At 41.8% G+C, this 22,373-nt stretch overlaps 1 protein-coding gene and 1 long non-coding RNA gene across 2 annotated transcripts; both read left to right on the plus strand.

Moving 5' to 3' along the window:
• The first annotated feature begins 1,158 nt into the window (after positions 1–1,158).
• LOC122349336 lies at positions 1,159–21,859 on the plus strand. Its single transcript, XM_043245347.1, has 10 exons — positions 1,159–1,602; positions 1,683–1,828; positions 6,878–7,160; positions 7,260–7,399; positions 18,836–19,052; positions 19,133–19,278; positions 20,961–21,243; positions 21,345–21,484; positions 21,587–21,678; positions 21,827–21,859. Exons 1-10 carry the CDS (start codon positions 1,316–1,318, stop codon positions 21,857–21,859), a joined length of 1,767 nt encoding a protein of 588 aa, XP_043101282.1. The 5' UTR covers positions 1,159–1,315.
• On the plus strand, positions 11,430–11,998 carry LOC122349270. The gene is made up of 3 exons (XR_006251436.1): positions 11,430–11,506; positions 11,668–11,764; positions 11,858–11,998. It is a non-coding gene; the product is annotated as an uncharacterized LOC122349270 (long non-coding RNA).
• Positions 21,860–22,373: the final 514 nt, after the last annotated feature.

Here is a 22,373-nt window from a genome sequence, read left to right on the forward strand (position 1 = left end):
TATTGAGTCAAGTAATGGTGAATGGACAAGAAGGTAAGAATATCTTACTTTGATAACTTCTATATGTAATATGCCAGGCATATTGACATTAGTTTTTGATGCTATTTTAAAGATCATTGTTTGGTGTAACAGAATGTTGACATACAACATATACACAACAAATACAACATAAAAATTCTATATACCATTAAGAATAACATTTTTCACCCCAACATTTATAATCAAACACAGCAACCCTCCCCACACCAAATTAGCAATTAAAGTACATATAAAATATTAACTTTTATATATATTGTCACGGGAGGAGCCAACGACAGACACAGTGGGCGTGGCGTCAGGCCTCGGAGAGGCTTTTTATTCAAAGAAAATAAATACAAAATAAAGTGTCCAGGGAAAAAGTGTCCAAATAAAAAGGGGGAACTGGTGCCCTCGTTGTGCTGCAGGGGACGTGCCAGGTCAGGTAGTGTTCCAGGGGGGGCAGGGTCCAGGTAAGGGGCGGAGTCCGGCGGTTGCACACGCTCCCCTCTCCTGTTCGGGGGCGCGAGGGGCGGCGGCTTCTTCCGCAGCATCTCCGTCGCTTCTTTCCTCCGGTTGTCAGAGATTAAGGGGATACACGGCTCGGCATCCTGGCCCGTCAGCCGTACATCGGGTGCGGTCGTCACCTGGACTACGTGGTCCCACGACGCGCTTCTCTAGTGGCGGGACGAGCTTCTTCACACACCCTTCATGGACCCACGAGGACACCAGTGTGCGTGCATGCACAGGGGAAGAGACCGGTCTCTCGAGGAGAGACGCGTCCGCATTTAACGGCGATGTTGACGAGGCTAAATTCCCTTCAGGTGTGCCTCGTCACACACCGCCAGACCTGACCAATACCACGCCCCTCCTCTCGAACACACCCACTCACGTCGGGAGCCTGGTGAAGGGCGGCGAATAACGGACGGGGTGATGATGACAATAAAGAGGAGGGGCAGCCAACTCGTCACAATATTTACAGGCTGGAGTATTATAATAAATTCATAAATAATAATAAAAAAGAATGAATGAAAAAAAAAAACATACAAAAAACAGCAACCTTAGGTCCTCACAACTTCACCAAACTGTACAAAAAGGGCCCATATCTTCTTTAAACCCTCTGCTTTACCTCTATGTAACCACATGTTAATTTGTAATGAGCAATCTTATCGGTCATCCTTTTGGTCCACTGTGAAAAGGAAACATATTTTTATTTGATTTTATTTTTAATGTCTATATAACATTTATTAAGCTTTGATTTTTAATTTAGGATAATATTTTAACTAAACGTTCCATATAAATGTCATCTGACCTTCTTCCAGAGAACTTAGCATTTCAGCAAGTGGCCACACAGTCGTCCATGTATGAGTCCTGGTACAGCAAAAACGCAGTGGATGGTGTACATGACAGCTGTTCTCACACAAACCCACAGACCGACCCGTGGTGGAGAGTGGATCTGATGAAAGTATACAGAGTGAACAGAGTGGCCATCACTAACAGAGTGAGCCCTTATTCTGACATAGTATCCAGAATAAATGGGGCAGTGATTCGTGTTGGGAACTTCCCAGACGTTTACAGCAACCCAATGTGAGGATATTTTTCACATTTATCATTGTCTACAGCTGTGAATAAACAGAAGCAACCACGGATGATCTTTCTCTCCGTAGATGTGCTGTAATTTCTACTCTTTCATCTGGAGCCACTGCCGACTTCTCATGCGGTGCGATGATGGGACGTTATGTGATCGTTCATATTCCTGGAGTTCAGAAGATTCTTACTCTCTGTGAGGTTGAAGTCTACAGGTATTTGGGAGGTAAGTCATTGTCGTAGAACACTACGCAATATGTAATATTGTATCATACTTTATGGCCTCTTAGATTTCTCTGATAAATGCCCTGCTGATAAAAGACATCTGTAAAAATGTTCAATTACTTGCACTAATTAACACAAAGGTTAATCAGTATCATTATCACTAAAATTCAGCAGTGTAAAGAAAATGTCTTGCGTATGTAACCCTCGTTCCCTGAAGAAGGGAACGGAGACGTCACGTCAGATGACCAATGAATTGGGATCTCACAATCTACTTTGAGTGTATCTAAACGAGCCAATTGAAGATTGGCATCCGCTAATCGCGTCCAGCTGCCGCTGATCACAGCGCGGGTATAAATAAGGCAAGGCAAGGCAAGGCAAGGCAAGGCAAGTTTATTTATATAGCACATTTCATACACAATGGTAATTCAAAGTGCTTTACAAAAGAGGAAATAAAATAATTACAAGATTTAAATAACAATAAAAGAAATTAAAATAAAATAAAAACACTGATTTAAGATAAATTGAATTTAAAGCAAAAAAAGATTAAAACAGTTTAAATAAAAGAAGCAAAGTAGCACAGTTGGGACGCAGCACAGTGCTCATTCTGTAAATGCACAACTAAACAGATGAGTTTTGAGTCTGGATTTAAAAGTGACTAATGTTTCAGCACATCTGATCTCTTCAGGAAGCTGGTTCCAGATGCGAGCAGCATAATAACTAAAAGCAGATTCTCCTTGTTTGGTGTGAACCTTTGGTATTTCTAACTGACTTGATCCTAGTGATCTGAGTGGTCTGTTAGGTGTATAAATAGTGATCATATCTGCAATGTATTTAGGTCCTAGTCCATTGAGTGATTTATAAACGAGTAAAAGTGCTTTAAAATCAATTCTAAATGTCACTGGAAGCCAGTGTAAGGACCTGAGGACTGGTGTGATGTGCTCTGATTTTCTGGTTCGAGTCAGCATCCTGGCAGCAGCGTTCTGGATGAACTTCATCTTTATTTCCAAATGCAATGACCTCAGTTTTCTCCTTGTTTAACTGAAGAAAATTTTGGCACATCCAACTGTTGATTTCATCAATGCATTGGCAGAGTGAGTCAATGGGGCTGTAGTCATTTGGTGATAAAGCTAGGTAAATCTGTGTGTCGTCAGCATAGCTGTGATAGGCAATTTGATTCTTTCTCATTATTTGACTTAGTGGGAGCATATACAGGCTAAACAAGAGCGGCGCAAGAATTGAGCCTTGTGGGACTCCGCATGTCATGGACGTCCACTTAGACTTATGCTTTCCTATACTCACATAATAACCCCTCCCCTCTAAATATGACCTGAACCAGTTTAGAGCCATTCCAGAGAGCCCGACCCAGTTTTCCAGTCTGTCTAGAAGAATGTTATGATCGACAGTGTCAAACGCAGCACTAAGATCTAGTAGTACCAGCACTGATATTTTACCAGAATCAGAGTTTAGGCGAATATCATTTATTATCTTAACTAACGCTGTCTCTGTGCTGTGGTGCGGTCTGAAACCAGATTGAAAATTATCCAGATAACCATTTGAGTTCAAGTAGCTGTTCAGCTGATTCAGAACTACCTTTTCAATGATCTTGCCTATGACCGGAAGATTTGATATCGGTCTATAGTTACTCAATATACTGTTATCAAGATTTCTCTTTTTCAGGAGGGGCTTAACAACCGCAGTTTTCAGGGAGTTTGGAAAGACCCAGAAAGAAGTGATGTGTTCACCACTTCTAAGATGTCAGCTTTTAAACAGTCAAACACGCTTTTAAGAAAGGATGTGGGAAGTGTGTCAAGACAGCAGGTTGAGGATTTTAGGTGCTGTACTACTTCCTCCAAAGTTTTGCTATCAATTGCGTCAAAAACACACATAGTGACTCCTTTTTGAGATTGTGGTTGAATCTGACATATCTCTACATCATCTGATGTTTTAATTGCCTTTCTGATATTTTCGATCTTCTCAGAAAAGAATGAGGCAAACTCATTGCATTTGCTGTCAGAAAGCATTTCACTGGGAATCTGACTTGGGGTTTGTCAGTCCTCAACCGTAGCAAAAAGAGTGCGGGTGTTGTTCAGGTTACTATTTATAAGGTTTGAGAAAAACTTCTGTCTTGCTGTGGCTAATTCCACATTAAAAGCATGCAGGCTGTCTTTATAGATGCTATAGTGGATTTCAAGTTTTGTCTTCCGCCACGTCCGCTCAGCCTTTCTGCATTGCCTTTTCATGATCTGCACTGCTGTTGATTTTCTCCAACATGACTTTTGTCTGCCAGTCTTCTTACTGACTTTCACAGGTGCAATGTCATCCATGACATTCTTAACTTTTGAGTCAAAGGACTCTAGGAGAAGATCAACGCAGTCGGCAGAAATGCTTGGCATTGAAGAAACAGCCTTCATAAATAGCACACTTGTGTTCTCATTAATGCATCTCTTTCTGACAGTGACAGATCTGGAGGTAGCAGAGATCAATATATCAAAGAAAATACAGAAGTGATCAGACAGTGCTACATCCTTGATAACAATGGATGAAAGCTGTAAACCCTTACTGATGAGTAAATCTAGCGTGTGGTGATGTGTAGGTCCATGCACATGCTGAATCAGCTCAAAAGTGTTTAAAACAGTTATAAATTCTTTTGTAGTTTTGATTTCTGCATTTTCTATGTGGATATTAAAATCCCCTGCAATCACAAAACAGTCAAACTCTGAACAAATCATTGATAACAATTCTGTGAACTCTTCAACAAAGGCTGGAGAATATTTTGGAGGCCTGTAAATAATGATAAACAGGATGCGTGGAGCACCTTTCAACACAATCCCTAGATATTCAAATGACAAGTACTGACCAAATGACACTTGTCTGCACTGAAAGACATCTTTAAAGAGAGCAGTAACCCCACCACCTCTCTTGTCAACTCTGCAAACATTCATATAAGTGAAGTTGGGAGGGGCTGTTTCATTGAGCACTGTTGCACTGCAGCTTTCTTCAAGCCATGTTTCATTTAGAAACATAAAATCTAGATTGTTTGTAATTATTAAATCATTGATCACAAATGATTTGTTTTTTAGTGATCGAACATTTAATAATGCTAGCTTGATGGTAGTACTTTTTGTTTCTATAGCAGTCTGAGTTTGTTGTCTAATGGGCTGCAGATTAGATTTGTCAGCTGTACGCCTTGAGAAGGCCTTAGACTTTCTATCCTGTAATAAGACGGAGATAGTGAGAGACACACTGGGTTCCCGCTTGTTTTCTAAACATCCCTGAAAGTTTTTGCTGTAGTTGCGAGGACCCGAAACACATCACTGAGAGCTGTTATCAGTTGTTTTTGCTTTACCGGCTGCAGATGGAGGAGGGATGGCCTGGCGTTGTCGCAGCGGCCGAAGAGCTCTTGCTGGAGGAGGGCGAGCTGGGCCCAGCAGCGGGTGCAGCGCATATTCAGGTTTTCACTGAGGAGCCGAGCTAGTGACCCGGCCCCTTCAGTGGAGGTGCAGCACCGTGGCGATGGGACGTGACGTCTCTGTTCCCTTCTTCAGGGAACGAGGGTTACATACGTAACCGAGACGCTCCCTTTCAGTCGGTCACTCCGAGTCACGTCGGATGACCGACGAATTGGGATCCCTGACGGGGGCTGCTGCGTTGGCCTGATGAACCTGCAACAACGCCAAAGCGTGTACTGCAGACGCAGCTTGTCCACAGGCCGCACAGGCACTGCCGCTCAGAACCGACAAGTACCTGCAGGCCAAGTGGAAACGGCGTTGGGACACTGCTGCATAGCAACTGACCGCTCTACTGTGGGGGGGATCACCGTATACCCCCTGGCTGTGCCGCTGTCAAGGGTGGTGAAGGAGGAGGAGCCACTGGGGCAGTTTCTGGCATTGAAAGGTGCCTTCCACATCCCAGTAAGAGGGTGTACGTTGTCTATAGCAAGACCCACGCTGTCTTCCAAGATGCGTTGAGTTTGCCAGAAGTAACGTCGTCTTTAAAAAGACGCACACGCGAATGCTCTTTTAGTGCTGAGGCAACAGGGGATAGCCGCTTTGCACACAAATGGGGGTAGTGCAGCCTGATTGTGGCAATCCACTCAACACAGGAAAACGACCTCCGCTGAAACGCTGTACTCCAACACTCGTAGATGATCTTTGGAGCAGAACAGTCACGCTTGGCTCCGAAGCGAAAAGCTGAGTATGTGCTGCACCCGCTGCTTATTTATACCCGTGCTGTGATCAGCGGCAGCTGGATGCGATTCGCGTATGCCAATCTTCAATTGGCTCGTTTAGATACACTCGAAGTAGAATGGTCTCTCGAAGCGAGATCCCAATTCGTCGGTCATCCGAAGTGACTCGGAGTGACTGACTGAAAGGGAATCTTAGTTTAATTTGATGCAGCTCAGAAGTGGAATGAATGCATTTATACTGCAATTACTGTACATGTGCATAATGTTGTGATATTAACATTTTAAACATGACATTTTGAATGTAAATGTTGGAAAACACAAAATAATGCATGAACACAAGTGAGTACTGTGTTTATCAATGTGTCATTAGTTTAAAATGAAACAATTGCCCAAGAACAAAAGCTTTTTTGCTATGAGGTGCAATCATTAAATTTTTGGGGAGAAAAAGTTACTTTTTTTGGTGGCAAATTAGTGCAAAAAAAATCTATGTGATGTTTAAAAATTATATAATTACCTGTTGTTGTTTTTTTAATAAAGTGAATATTACATTTGCAATCAAGCTTAGAATTCAAAATATAACTTTTGTCCTTGTGTGATATTGCTTAACTTTATTATCTTAGACACAAAAACCAAGCACTCATACAGGGACAATTCATATCTTGGGTTTTAGTGGCATTTTCATTTCATTTCCTGGCATTTATGACACTATTTTACACTGTAATAGTTGGATGTCTGGTGTCTATTTGAAGGGTGGTGATGGTAGGTGATGCAGAAATGACTCACTGCAGAAATTATATCTACTAAACTTTGTACATAAAGATATTTTTGCAATAGATGCAATTTGTTTTTGCATGTGTGTTCTAGGAAATCGGGCATTAGATGGAGCCACTACACAGTCATCAACATCAACAGGGAACTGGTTTTCTGAAAAGGCCATTGATGGTAATCGAGGTCTCCAGCAGTTGTATACGGGATGCTCCTCGACTCTCAATGAGTCTAACCCATGGTGGAGGCTGGATCTGCGTCATATTTACAGAGTTATTGAAGTGGTCATCACGAACAGAAAAGACTGCTGTGCCGAACGAATAAATGGAGCAGAGATTCACATCGGAAACTCTTTGGAGAACAACGGCAACAACAATCCCATGTGAGGAACTTGAGGTTGAAAGTAATCAAATATAAATGTGATTAATTCATGTAGATATTGCAGTATTTTTATATCTTTTGCATGTTTCGCTCTCTGTAGATGTGCTGTTATTGCTGCTATTCCAGCAGGTCAGTCCTACAGCTTCTCATGTAACGGGATGGAGGGACGTTACGTGAATCTGATCATTCCTGGAGACATGAAGATACTCACTCTGTGTGAGGTGGAGTTGTATGGAGAAGGTATGACAATATTTTTGTCAGCAGACAAACACATTAATGTGTTTTTTAATCATCCATCCTTCCATCCATCCATTTACTACCACTTATCCGGGGCTGGGTCGCGGGGGCAACAGTCTAAGCAGGGACGCCCAGACTTCCCTAACGCCAGACACTTCCTCCAGCTCTTTCGTGGGAACACAGAGGTGCTCCCAGGCCAGCCGAGAGACATAGCCCCCCCGGCGTGTCCTAGGTCTTTCCTGGGGTCTCCTCCCGGTGGGACATGCCCGGAACACCTCCATTGGGAGGCGTCCAGGAGGCATCCGGAACAGATGCCCGAGCCACCTCAGCTGGCCTCTCTCGATGTGGAGGAACAGCGGGTCTACTCCGAGCTCCTTTCGAGTGACTGAACTCCTCACCCTATCTCTAAGGGAGCGCCCAGCCATCCTACGGAGGAAACTCATTTCGGCCGCTTGTATCTGGGATCTCATCCTTTCGGTCATGACCCAAAGCTCATGACCATAGGTGAGAGTAGGAACGAAGATCGACCGGTAAATCGAGAGCTTCGTCTTGTGGCTCAGCTCCTTCTTCACCATGACAGACCAGTACAGCGACCGCATTACTGCAGAAACTGCACCGATCCGTCGATCTCTCGCTCCATCCTCCCCTCAGTCGTGAACAAGACCCCAAGATACTCCTCCACCTGAGGCAGGAACTCCTCACCAACCTGAAGGGGCAAGCTACCCTTGTCCGACTGATAACCATGGCCGCAGACTTAGAGGTGCTGATTCTCATCCCAGCTGCTTCACACTCAGCTGCAAACCGCCCCAGCACACACTGTAGGTCTTGGCCAGATGCAGCCAACAGGACAACATCATCCGCAAAAAGCAGAGACGCTATCCTGTGGTCACCAAACCAGACCCCCTCCGGCCCCCGGCTGCGCCTAGAAATCCTGTCCATAAAAATAATGAACAGGACCGGTGACAAAGGGCAGCCCTGTCAGAGTCCAACATGCACTGGGAACAAGTCTGACTTAACCAAGCTCCTGCTCTGATCATACAGGGACCGGACAGCCCTTAACAATGGGCCCCTTACCCTGTATTCACAGAGCACCCCCCACAGGACACCACAAGGAACCTGGTCGAATGCCTTCTCCAAATCCACATGTGGACTGGTTGGGCAAACACCCAGGAACCTTCCAGTATCCTGAAGAGGGTATAGAGCTGGTCCAGTGTTCCACATCCAGGACAAACCCACATTGTTCCTCTTGAAGCTGAGGTTCCACTATTGGACAGATTCTCCTCTCCAGTACCTTGGCATAGACTATTCCAGGGAGGCTGAGGATTGTGATCCCCCTATAGTTGGAGCACACCCACCGGTCCCACTTCTTAAAAAGAGGAACCACCACCCTGGTCTGCCAGTCCAGAGGCACAGTCCCCTGCATCCATGCAATGCTGCAGAGTCGTGTCAGCCAAGACAGCCCCACAACATCCAGAGACCTGAGGTACTCCAGGCGGATTTCGTCCACCCCCGGTGCCTTGCCACCGAGGAGCTTCTCAACAACCTCAGTGACCTCAGCCAGACTGATGGTCGAGTCCCCCCCAGGTCCCCGGCCTCTGATCCCTCAATGGAAGACGCGTTGGCGAGATTGAGGAGATCCTCAAAGTATTCCTTCCACCGCCCGACAATATCAATCAATCAATCAATCATTTTTATTTATATAGCGCTTTTAACAACACAGGTTGCATCAAAGCACTGTGCAGTATAAGGTAGAAGAGTACAATGACAGGGATGTATAATGACGAGAGTGACCAATTTCTTATTAAATGCAGAGACGGTCTCTGTAATCAATTCGACGATAATCACTAGAAGTTAAGTGTCCCCAACAAAGCAAGCCAGAGGCAGCAGCAAGGAAACAAAACCCCATCCATACAGAATGGAGAAAAAAACCTTGGGAGAAACCAGACTCAGTTGGGGTCAGTTCTCCTCTGACCGGACGTCCAGCACTTAACTTCCAGTTCAATTTTAAATGCACCTGTGGTAGGTAGTGTAAATGACTTAGTGTGTGCGTGTGTGTGTGTGTGCATCAGGATCTGGGGATCTGTCCATGGGCGCATCTACGTTTTCAGAGTGTGTCTGCTTCCTGAACAGAGTTAGGGAGATTGTTCCAGAGTTTAGGTGCTATATAGGAAAAGGATCTGCTGCTCGCAGTTGATTTTGATATTCTAGGTATTATCAAATGGCCAGAGTTTTGAGAACGCAGCGGACGTGCAGGACTATAATGTGATAAGAGCTCACTCAAGTATTGAGGAGCTAAACCATTCAGGGCTTTATAGGTAATTAATAAGATTTTAAAATCTATCCAATGTTTGATAGGGAGCCAGTGCAGTGTTGACAGAACCGGGCTAATATGATCATACTTCCTAGTTCTAGTAAGGACTCTGGCTGCTGCGTTTTGGACTAGCTGAAGTTTGTTTATCAAGCGTGCAGAACAACCACCCAATAAAGCATTACAATAATCTAACCTCGAGGTCATAAACGCAGGAATTAATATTTCTGTATTAGAGGTTGAAAGCATAGGTCGTAATTTAGATATATTTTTAAGATGTAAAAACACAGTTTTACAGATGCTAGAAACATGGTTTTCGAAGGAAAGATTGCTGTCAAACAGCACACCTAGGTTCCTAACTGATGATGAAGAATTAACAGAGCAGCCATCAAGTGTTAGACTGTGATCTAGATTATTATATGTGGGGTTTTTAGGTCCAATTATTAGCACCTCTGTTTTTAGAGAATTTAGCATTAGGAAGTTAGTCATCATCCAGTTTGTTATATCGACTATGCACTCTGTTAGATTCTCAATTTGGTGTGTATCACCAGGCTGCGCTGAAATATAGAGCTGAGTATCATCAGCATAGCAGTGAAAGCTAACACCATGACTCCTGATAATATCTCCCAGAGGTAACATGTACAGGTTGAAAAGTAACGGTCCTAGAACTGAGCACCACTGTCAACCACTGGGTTCGGGGGTTGCCGCCACGACATGCACTGGAGACTTTATGTCCACAGCTCCAGACGGCCGCATCGACCAAAGAGGTAAAGAACATAGTCCACTCGGACTCAATGTCTCCAGCCTCCCTTGAGATCCGGTCAAAGTTCTGCCAGAGGCAAGAGTTGAAGATCTCCCTAACAGGGGTCTCTGCCAAATGTTCCCAACAGACCCTCACCTGAGTGTCCAAGACACGCGGCTGGAGATCAGATGATACAACCAAGTCGATCATCGACCTCCACCCTAGGGTGTCCTGATGCCATGTGTACTGGTGGACACCCTTATGCTTGAACATGGTGTTCATTATGGACAGACCGTGCATAGCACAGAATTCCAACAACAGAACACCACTCTGGTTTAGATCGGGGGGGCCGTTCCTCCCAATCACGCCCCTCGAGGTGTCGCTAGCATCACCAACGTGAGCGTTGAAGTCCCCCAGCAGGACGATAGAGTCCCCAGTTGGAGCACTTTCCAGCACACCTCTCAAGGAATCCAAGAAGATCGGGTATTCTACACTGCCATTCGGCCCGTAGGCACAAATGACAGTGAGAGTCCTCCCCCTAACCCGGAGTCGCAGGGACCCTCTCGTCCACTGGGGTAAACTCCAACACAAGGCGGCTAAGCTGGGGGGCTATAAGCAAAGCCACACCAGCCCGCCGCCTCTCACTGCGGTCAACACAAGAGTAGTGAAGAGTTCAGCCCCTTTCGAGGAGATGGGTTCCAGAACCCAAGCTTAACTATCTCTAGCCGGTATCTCTCTACCTCCCGCAACAACTCAGGCTTCTTCCCCCCCAGCGAGGTGATGTTCCATGTCCCTAAAACCAGATTCTGTGTCCAGGGGTTGGGTTGTTGAGGTCATTCAGGCACTCAAACCCCTCCACCACATTAGGTGGAGGGGTGGAGATCCTAGGAGGGAGATATTTTTTGTTTTTTAATCAACAAAAACTAAATTAATTCACATATTTAAATGTATTAATATATATTTGTTTAGGTCCATTTTAAAAAGGTCAGTTGTAAAAATGCAGTTCAACTCCAGAGAGGATTTGACTGACTCTTCAGTAGAAGAAAATATTCTGAAACTGGTGAGCAAAAGAAACATTATTTATATAGCAAAATCCACTATTTTTACTAACAACTTGTCCCATCAGTAAATATAATGGCATTGTTTTACTCAGGATTTGATTGTTATTTGAGATCTAAAGGTTTGAGTATATTTTCTTGAGTATTATAATGTTATTTTCAGTTAGAATCTGCTCTAGCTGATGGAGGATTCACGAACTTGACACTAAGTTGGTTTCAATCCCCTAAACGGGTAGAGATGCGGAAGACCAACACTACTAGTGAGTTATGCTCTGTGTAATCATTTATGAAGCTACCTGAATTAAAATGATTATATGAAGCATGAGATGTAATAAACAATGTTTTGTTTACAGGTTATTGTGGCAAAGGAAAATAATACAGTGCTAAAAATAAACAAGGAAATCAGTCTTTGACTTTAAAGATGATTCGGACTAAATGTAATGAAGTGAAATTTCTTCATAATGCTGTGTTTATGATGTAATTTCTGTTTATTAAAAAAAATGTTAGGAGGCATAAAACATCTTGTATAACTGTATATTGTCAACAAGTAGAGATGCAACAAGCAACAAGTATAATGAAAATAACAATGTGACAGTTTAATGCTTATTTACTGTCAATGTACTGTCTAACTGGGCCTTCTGGGACTCTGCACATCATGGACATTCACTTAGATTTATGCTCTCCTACACTCACATAATAACCTCTCCCTTCTAAGTATGACCTGAACCATTTGAGTACCATCCCAGAAAGCCTGACCCTGTTTTCCAATCTCTCTAGAAGTGTGCTATGATTCACAGTGTCAAACCAGGGGCTGTTTCATTGAGGACTGTTGCAATGAAGCGGTCTTCTAGCCATGTATGGGATCAGAATTCCATCAAATGTATTGCAGTCAAGGAAAGAAAAATAAGCATGAAACCACATTTTAAAATGAAAGCAAAGTTGTCAATAGCAAATAATTGTCATGGATCAAACTGTCATCTAATACCGTACCCCAGCCTGTGAGGGAAGCATCTGTTGTTAGCTTCTTCAATCAATCATTTTTTTTTATATAGCGCTTTTAACAACACAGATTGTATCAAAGCACTGCACAGTATAATGTAGACGAGTACAATGACAGGGATGTATAATGACGAGAGTGACCAATTTCTTATTAAATGCAGAGACGGTCTCTGTAATCAATTCAATGATAATCACTAGAAGTTAAGTGTCCCCAACCAAGCAAGCCAGAGGTGACAGCGACAAGGAAACAAAAGCCCATGCATACAGAATGGAGAAAAAAAAACCTTGGGAGAAACCAGACTCAGTTGGGGTCAGTTCTCCTCTGACCGGACGCCCAGCACTTAACTTCCAGTTCAATTTTAAACGCAGCTGTGTCAGGTAGTGTAAATGACTTAGTGTGTGCGTGTGTGTGTGTGTGTGTGCGCATCAGGATCTGGTGATTGGTCCACGGGGCGCATCTAGGTGTTCTGGTCTCTGATGAACATAATCTCTGTGTGCTGATCCACCATCTAGTCTGGATACAAACTTTGAAAACAGATTGAGAAAGAGACAGGACTAATATTAGCGTAGATGCCATTCTTTTTACGATGTCACAAGTACATCGTATTGTAGGAGTAGTGGTTCTTCTTGCGACGACAACATGGGCCTAAAGTGGGACCCAAAGTCAAAAACTGGGGTCTGAACCACATAGAAAGGTTACGAAGACCCTGCTGTGTAACACTTGTATTCATCTGGGGATTGTCCCTCTAAGATAAATTCCAGCGGACTATTGTATCTACAAGTGGAACGTCATTTCTGGGAACCATAAAACATTGGCCTTCAAATGGGGTGTCTATTGGCTGTACAAACCCCATTCTATCACACGCACACACAGGACAAATATGGTTCACTCCACAAACAAGTTTTCCCCATGATAGGAGATCACCAGAGAAGGGGAGAGAAAATTAGTGAAGCCCCCTCCCCTGCCACAAGACAGAAACCGATTTATTTGTATTTTTTTTTCTTCTAAACTGAAGCGTCTGGGGGTCTCCCATGGCAAATCAACTTTAATCTTACCACACTGCATGAGTCACCACCTAGAGTAACTCCTAATTACTTAATTACGGGAGAAGCGCTCAAAGGCACATTTCCCATTTACAGAAGCAAGAGTAGTGAAATAGTGTTTCCTACCCACTCCAAAGAAATGCCGGGGCACGCTTTGGATGTGGGTGTGAACAAGAAGAACAAGAGAAAGAGGAGGATCTGCCTTTCAAGCCATAGCCAGATCAAAGCGATTTTAACGGGGGTGCTATGGCTTGTTCTTTACAAGAGACTGCAAGCCGAACACAAAGCATTTGAATAGGAAGTAAATCGCAGTGCTTATGGTAGCTGCCCTCAACGCGAAAGCAACATGCTCGTCCTCCCTTTCACTACAAATAATACTCATTGCCAATCCTCCTCAGAGATAACGAAGCATGCATCTCTTTGCAGATTATTCATAACGAGTAAGCATTAATTTTCTTTTTTATTTTAACTGTAACTTTCAAATGATGAAATTATCATTTAAAAGTTACAGTTAAAATGAAAATGAAAGTGACACACACACACACACACAAAACAATCTCTTAAGACAAAGAAACCTAAAGATGTGTAGGTCTCACGTCTATTTATAGCCTTTAGGTGAACAAAATCCAATGATGTCACCTACCGAGGTTAGTCACCATTTAATAAAAAATGTAAATTAATCACATTAATAAACATGTTACCATCATTATCAACTCACTCATCAGAATCTTCAGTAATCCTTGGCAACCTCATGACTCCATTGGACTCAATTGGTTCTTTTTTAGTTGGGTGTGCCACCTCAGCTGTGCATTCCTGTGTCATCGCTCTGGAACTAAAGTTCGATTCAGTTTAATTTGTGAACTGCTCACCAGTTGTGGGTAGAAGAGATACAGCTCCAACCAGACATTAACACATTCAATTTTAACTAAACAAAATTTATTTTCTACCTAATAATAGATTGTGTTTTATTAACATCTACACCTAACCCAACCCTAAACCTAACTCTTATAAAAATGACAAAATATGCTCTGGTTCCCTAACTACTTACCAGAGTGATGAGATACACAGTAGACTGCTTTCTCTCAGTGGCTGGATGTCTAAGTGATGCCCAGAGAATAACATAGGTTTCACAGACAATTGGATTTTTGTAGGCAGACCTGACCTGTTGAAAAGACATGGTCTTCATCCCTTTTGAGGTGGTGCTTTTCTTCTTTTTTGAAACATGGTACATAGACTTAGAGCTTGTACTTGACCAACTGGGGCCCATGTCAGGAAGCAGACAGACTGGTTAAACAGACTGTCTGCTAGCTGTCTCACGTCACAGGAGCCAGTTCATTCTCAACACACAGACACTTTTACCTAGATATTACACTATAGAGACTGTGTCTTTTTCACTGAAATAGAAAATGACAGAAACAGTCCAAAGCAAATTAAGAGCGATGTTTAACGAATGAAAACAACAAAGGAACAAATGATAAAACTTGGCTTACCGAATATCAGGTCCCTTTATAAGAAAGCACTTTATATAAATGATTTGATCAATGATCCTTAACTACACTCACCGGCCACTTTATCAGGTACACCTGTTCAACTGCTCGTTAATGCAAATCTTTAATCAGCCAATCACATGGCAGCAACTTAATGCATTTAGGCATGTAGACATGGTCAAGACGATCTGCTGCAGTTCAAACAGAGCATCAGAATGGGATAAGAAATGTGATTTAAATGACTTTGAACGTGGTATGGTTTGTTGGTCTGAATATTTCAGAAACTGCTGATCTACTGGGATTTTCACACACTTTGGGCCCAATAGTATCAATTGAGCATCGTGTCAAAGCCACAGCCCACCTGAGTATTGTTGCTGACCATGTCCATCCCTTTATAACCACAGTGTACATCTTCTGATGGCTACGTCCAAGGCTCAGTACTAGGGCCATAACTTTTTACACTCTACATGTGTGGGATTGTATCAGGAGACATGGTGTTAGCTTTCACTGTTATGCTTTTGATAGCTGTATATTTCTTTGCGACCTGGTGAAACACACAAATTTCAGAAACAAAATGCATAGTCAGTATAAAAAAACTGGATGATGACTGATAATTTCTTAATACTAAATTCTGAAAAAAAGTGGTGCTAATTATTGGACCTGAATCTCCACATGTATTAAACTAGAGCACTAACACTTGATGTATGTATATGTGTATACACTTTTTTTGCTTGTAGGATAGGTAGCTGCGATATACCAGAATCAAACTGAATAAATGCATCTGTAAATTAAATATTGCATATCAAATTCACATTGGTTTGGATCATATATGTTTCATACCAATTGGTATATGAAATTCATGAATTCATATTGGTAAATATAGCAGTATATTAGATAAGAACTAAAATTGTAACAGTTTCTATGTTGTCTGTTTTTTTTTATTTTGGTGGGGTGGACCAGTGAAAGGAGAGAGAGACAGGTGAGTGAAGGAAACAAATGGGAGGAGAGATGAGGTGTGTCATGTGATTTACTTTTGAATAAGTCATCCTCCCTAAAAACCTCCATAAGTCACATTCTTCATCCTAAGAAAAAGACAGATGTCTTTTACATCAACCATGAAGAAGCTCTACATTGGCCCGTGGATCTTACTGGGTAACGTACAACACATTATATCACTATATCTGCTAATTCACTAGATTTACACTAATAGTAACATGGTTTCTATTTTATCCTGCACTCATCTTACTCTCCGCTGGGCATCTACAGTAAAAGTAATCTTTCCAAACATGTTACTGGGGGCAGTTGTGGTCTAATGGCTAGACAGATGTAATTTGACACAACTATACTCTCACTGTACTCACTTGCACAGCGAGTATTGAACAAAATTTGGGTTAAATGCAGAGCACAAATTCTGGCTTCACGCCCATTCTTTTATTCCTTTTCTTTCAGACACAGTTTGCATTATATATATTTTTCTCAGCATATAAATTGTGAATTTGCTTTTTCATTGGATCCTTGAAATATTTTTAGTCAGTTTTAGTTTCTAGCTCTGCTTTACAAAACAAATCAATCTTGTAATCATTGCTCATTTGTTTATGTAAATAATTTGTCAAGAGATTTGTGATTCGGGACCATCTTGTCCTCACACTTTAGGTGATAATATTCTGTTTAATGTCATCAATATAATAGACACTAATAAATAACACCTCTATATCAAAATTTATAGACTAGTTTAGCAGAAAGAGTTTTATGTTAAATCACATTCTAAAACACGTTTCTCTGAAATTAATATTTTTTTTTATTTAGGGTTTTTATTGATTCAAGAAATGGTGAATGGACAAGTAGGTAAGAATATCTTATTTTGACATCTTTGTTCAGTTCTGCATCTTTGAACTGGCAGATGTAATTGTAACATACCAGGTGTATTTTTAAGTAATGTTGCTTGTGTAATGGCTAGACTGAAAGGGGCGTTAAAGATCCAAGTGAAAGCTTTAGTAAAGAAACAGCGTAGTCAAATAGGCGACGTTCAAACCCCAGCAAACAATAATACCCAGGGTCAAACAGTAGTGTAATCCAAAACAAGCAATGGTCGGGGCAGGCAGCAAAACACTCACAAGGCAACAGTCAAGGAAGAAAATCTAAGAGGGCAAAGTAATAAATGAAACAATACAATGAAAACCAGGCAAAGGCTATGGCTGTGGCAATGAAAATAATGCAAAACAATAAATGTGAAAGAAAAACATGGAGACTGCTTGGTAGTAGTAAACAATACTTTGCTTCTTCTGTTTGGCATGGCCCAGCATAAATGGCTGCCAATAGGAAGACAGTCCCTCCAGCGTTTCCTAGGTCTTCCCCAGGGTCTCCTCCCGGGTTGACATACCCTGAACACCTCCATTGGAAGGCATCTGGAACAGATGCCCAAGCTCTGTGGCCAAGCCTCTCTCAATGTGGAGGAGCAGCGGGTCTACTCCGAGTTCCTCACCCTATCTCTAAGGGAGCGCCCAGCCACCCTACAGAGGAAAATAATTTCGGGCGATTGTATCTGGGATCTCATCCTTTCGGTCATGACCCAAAGCTCATGACTATAGGTGAGAGTAGGAACAAAGGTTCCCTGGCCTCTGCTTCCTCTGGAAGATGCTTTGGAAGGATTGAGGGCTGTTCTTTGTCTGGCTTGTCATCTAGGACCTGTTTGCCTTGGGAGACCCTACCAGGGGCGTATAGCCCCGGACAACCTAGCTCCTAGGGTCATTCAGGCACTCAAACCCCTCCACCATGTTAAGGTGTGTGTATATATATATATATATATATATATATATATATATATATATATATATATATATATATATATATATATACATATATATATAATTTGTGTGTATGAATGTGTGTGTATGTATGTGTGTGTGTGTACATGTGTGTGTATGTATGTGTGTGTGTGTATACATATGTATATATATATTGTGACGAGTTGGCTGCCCCTCCTCGTTATTGTCATCATCACCCCGTCCGTTATTCGCCGCCCTTCACCAGGTTCCCAACGGGAGTGGGTGTGTTCGAGAGGAGGGGCGTGGTATTGGTCAGGTCTGGCAGCGTGTGACGAGGCACACCTGAAGTGAATTTAGCCTTGTTACCGTCGCCGTTAAGTACCGAACGCGTCTCTCCTCGAGAGACCGGTCTCTTCCCCTGTGCATGCACACTGGTGTCCTCATGGGTCCATGAAGGGTGTGTGAAGAAGCTCGTCCCGCCACTAGAGAAGCGCGTCGTGGGACCACGTAGTCCAGGCGACGACCGCACCCGTGTACGGCTGACAGGCCAGGATGCCGAGCTGTTGATCCCCTTAATTTCTGACGACCGGAGGAAAGAAAGCGCGGAGATGCCGCGGAAGAAGCCGCCGCCCCTCGCGCCCCCGAACAGGAGAGGGGAGCGCGTGCGGCCGCTGGACTCCGCCCCTTACCTGGACCCTGGCCCCTGGAACACTACCTGACCTTCCCCTGCAGCACAACGAGGGCACCAGTTCCCCCTTTTATTTGGACACTTTCCCCCTGGACACTTTATTTTGTATTTATTTTGTTCAATAAAAAGCCTCTCCAAGGCCTGACGCCACGCCCACTGTGTCTGTCGTTGGCTCCTCCCGTGACAATACATATATATATATATATATATATATATATATGTGTGTGTGTATATATGTGTATATATATATGTGTGTGTGTGTGTGTGTATATGTATGTATCTATGTTTTTAGTTCATGTACATGTTTTAACTACATTTAATAAAAATGTGTCCTTACTGACCTTCCAGAGAACTTAGCATTTCAGCAAGTGGCCACACAGTCGTCCATGTATGGATCATGGTACAGCAAAAACGCAGTGGATGGTGTACATGACAGCTGTTCTCACACAAACCCACAGACCGACCCGTGGTGGAGAGTGGATCTGATGAAAGTATACAGAGTGAACAGAATAAATGGGGCAGTGATTCGTGTTGGGAACTTCCCAGACGTTTACAGCAACCCAATGTGAGGATATTTTTCACATTTATCATTGTCTACAGCTGTGAATAAACAGAAGCAACAACGGATGATCTTTCTCTCCGTAGATGTGCTGTAATTTCTACTCTTTCATCTGGAGCCACTGCCGACTTCTCATGCGGTGCGATGATGGGACGTTATGTGATCGTTCATATTCCTGGAGTTCAGAAGATTCTTACTCTCTGTGAGGTTGAAGTCTACAGGTATTTGGGAGGTAATTCATTGTCGTAGAACACTATGCAATATGTGACATTGTATCATACTTTATGGCCACTTTTTTTTATGGCCACATTTTTCTGATTAATGCCCTGCTCTGAAGACATTTGTAAAAATGTTCAATTACTTGCACTAATTAACACAAAGGTTAATCAGTATCAGTATCACTAAACTTCAGCAGTGTAAAGAAAATCTTAGTTTAGTTTAATGCAGCTCAGAAGTGGAATGAATGCATTCATACAATTACTGTACATGTGCATAATGTTGTGATACTAATGCTGTGATATTTTAAACATTACATTTTGAATCTGAATGTTGGAAAACATAAAATAACACATGAACACAAGTATATGGGTCCCCCTTTTCCTGAAGAACGGAATACAGAGGGCCTGGTTGAAGGTTAATGCGTGTTCGGTCTTTTCCTTGTGTCTCTTCAAAAATCACTAATATTTATTAATATTTAGCTTTTCCAATTGTAGTACTGACCTTATACATAATTTTATCTGACTCCAATCTTTCGTGATTTTAGTTTTATTTATTTAAATGTAACTGCTGATCCCTCTAGTTGTGATTAAATTTGGATCATTAATTAACTCTAATATTTCCTAGTTTCGACTTATCGTTCGTTAGGAGTCTGGGTCACTTAGAGACCTTGTTTGTCCAGAACAGACTCACGACACATCTGGGCTAGTCCAGGTCTTAGTCAGAGGCTACCCCGTAGATCGCTTACCTTAATGCAGCCATCTCCTCGATAGACTCAAAAAGAGTTTTTTATGCGTTCTCTAAGTAATAGCATGCTAAGCCAGTTTGGTGGCCAGAAGTCAAGATCTCAAAAAACGTGCACAATGCGGAAAACCACTAACCACTAAAAGTCACTAACCTACTAGAAAAGTTATTTCAAACAATATTATAAGTTAACTAAGATTAACGTTTATTTTGCAAGGCAAGAATAGTTTCCAAATTAGTATACTTGATAAACATTTGCACAACTGATCAGCAGTACATATACAAAACAAAATAAAACAAACATAAAAGATCCTTATACCTGGTCTTTAGAAAAATACATAGTATGGTGTATGAGGACACACACCACACTACGGGCCGATCTGGCTACAGAATCGCGCATGTTGTTTCGTCACTTTCCTTATATACTCAGACCAGACAAAGAGATACCAAATTTAGTTGTAAAAACCTTTTTGTGTCACACCTGGCTGGAACACTTTCAGAGACCCAAAAGGAGGACACACCCCCTTCTTAACGGAACACAGTTCTACCAAGTTTTTAATCTTTTCCATAATATAAGTGATTACTGTGAAATCAATTTACCAATCACACTGAGACCTTTCAAATGAGACCAAACATGAGAGTGAAGAACAATAGGTTCACAAGACACGTGACATATAATGCCTTATTCCTAATGAACTTTATTATCTTAGACACAAAAACCAAGCACTCATACAGGGACAATTCATATCTTGGGTTTTAGTGGCATTTTCATTTCATTTCCTGGCATTTATGACACTATTTTACACTGTAATAGTTGGATGTCTGGTGTCTATTTGAAGGGTGGTGATGGTAGGTGATGCAGAAATGACTCACTGCAGAAATTATATCTACTAAACTTGGTACATAAAGATATTTTTGCAATAGATGCAATTTGTTTTTGCATGTGTGTTCTAGGAAATCGGGCATTAGATGGAGCCACTACACAGTCATCAACATCAACAGGGAACTGGTTTTCTGAAAAGGCCATTGATGGTAATCGAGGTCTCCAGCAGTTGTATACGGGATGCTCCTCGACTCTCAATGAGTCTGACCCATGGTGGAGGCTGGATCTGCGTCATATTTATCAAGTCAGTGAAGTGGTCATCACGAACAGAAAAGACTGCTGTGCAGAACGAATAAATGGAGCAGAGATTCACATCGGAAACTCTTTGGAGAACAACGGCAACAACAATCCCATGTGAGGAACTTGAGGTTGAAAGTAATCAAATATAAATGTGATTAATTCATAGATATTGCAGTGTTTTTATATCTCTTGCATGTTTCTCTCTCTGTCTGTAGATGTGCTGTTATTGCTGCTATTCCAGCAGGTCAGTCCTACAGCTTCTCATGTAACGGGATGGAGGGACGTTACGTGAATCTGATCATTCCTGGAGACATGAAGATACTCACTCTGTGTGAGGTGGAGGTGTATGGAGAAGGTATGACAATATTTTTGTCAGCAGACAAACACATTAATGTGTTTTGTAATCAACAAAAACATTAATTCACATATTTAATTGTATGAATATATATTTGTTTAGGTCCATTTTTAAAAAGGTCAATTGTAAAAATGCAGTTCAACTCCAGAGAGGATTTGACTGACTCTTCAGTAGAAGAAAATATTCTGAAACTGGTGAGCAAAAGAAACATCATTTATATACCAAAATCCACTATTTTTACTAATAACTTGTCCCATCAGTAAATATAATGGCATTGTTTTAATCAATTTGAGATCTAAAGGTTTGAGTATATTTTCTTGAGTATTATAATGTTATTTTCAGTTAGAATCTGCTCTAGCTGATGGAGGATTCTGAACTTGACACTCGTTGGTTTCAATCCCCTAAACGGGTAGTGATGCGGAAGACCAACACTACTAGTGAGTTATGCTCTGTGTAATCATTTATGAAGCTACCTGAATTAAAATGATTATATGAAGCATGAGATGTAATAAACAATGTTTTGTTTACAGGTTATTGTGGTAAAAGAAAATAATTGGAAGTCTTTGACGCACTAAATTCATTATGTAGAAAGGTAATGATTCTGATTATAAATATAGTGACTGAAATTTCATCATAATACTGTGTTTATGATGTGAAATTAGATTCTGCTAATTTCTGTTTCTTTCGAATAAATGTCAGGAAGTATAAAAACATCTTGTCTACCTGTATATTGTCAACAAATAGAGATGGCAACATGTATAATGAAAATAATTAAATTCATTTATATTCAGACAATGTGACAGTTTTATGCGCATTTACTGTCAACGTTTACATATACAGTATATAGTAATATCTATGTGTTGTATTTTAAATGGTTTATGCAAAATCC

This window comes from Puntigrus tetrazona, chromosome 7, assembly GCF_018831695.1.
Source record: "Puntigrus tetrazona isolate hp1 chromosome 7, ASM1883169v1, whole genome shotgun sequence".
Classification (NCBI taxonomy): Eukaryota; Metazoa; Chordata; class Actinopteri; order Cypriniformes; family Cyprinidae; genus Puntigrus; species Puntigrus tetrazona.

Bases quoted from the DNA above. Each gene is read 5' to 3' on its own strand.
- LOC122349336 (XM_043245347.1), top strand. From the start codon at position 1,316: ATGTCATCTGACCTTCTTCCAGAGAACTTAGCATTTCAGCAAGTGGCC. The intron at 21,244-21,344 runs GTGAGGAACTTG...CTCTGTCTGTAG, and splicing joins AACGGCAACAACAATCCCAT to ATGTGCTGTTATTGCTGCTA. The intron at 21,679-21,826 runs GTGAGCAAAAGA...TGTTATTTTCAG, and splicing joins AAGAAAATATTCTGAAACTG to TTAGAATCTGCTCTAGCTGA.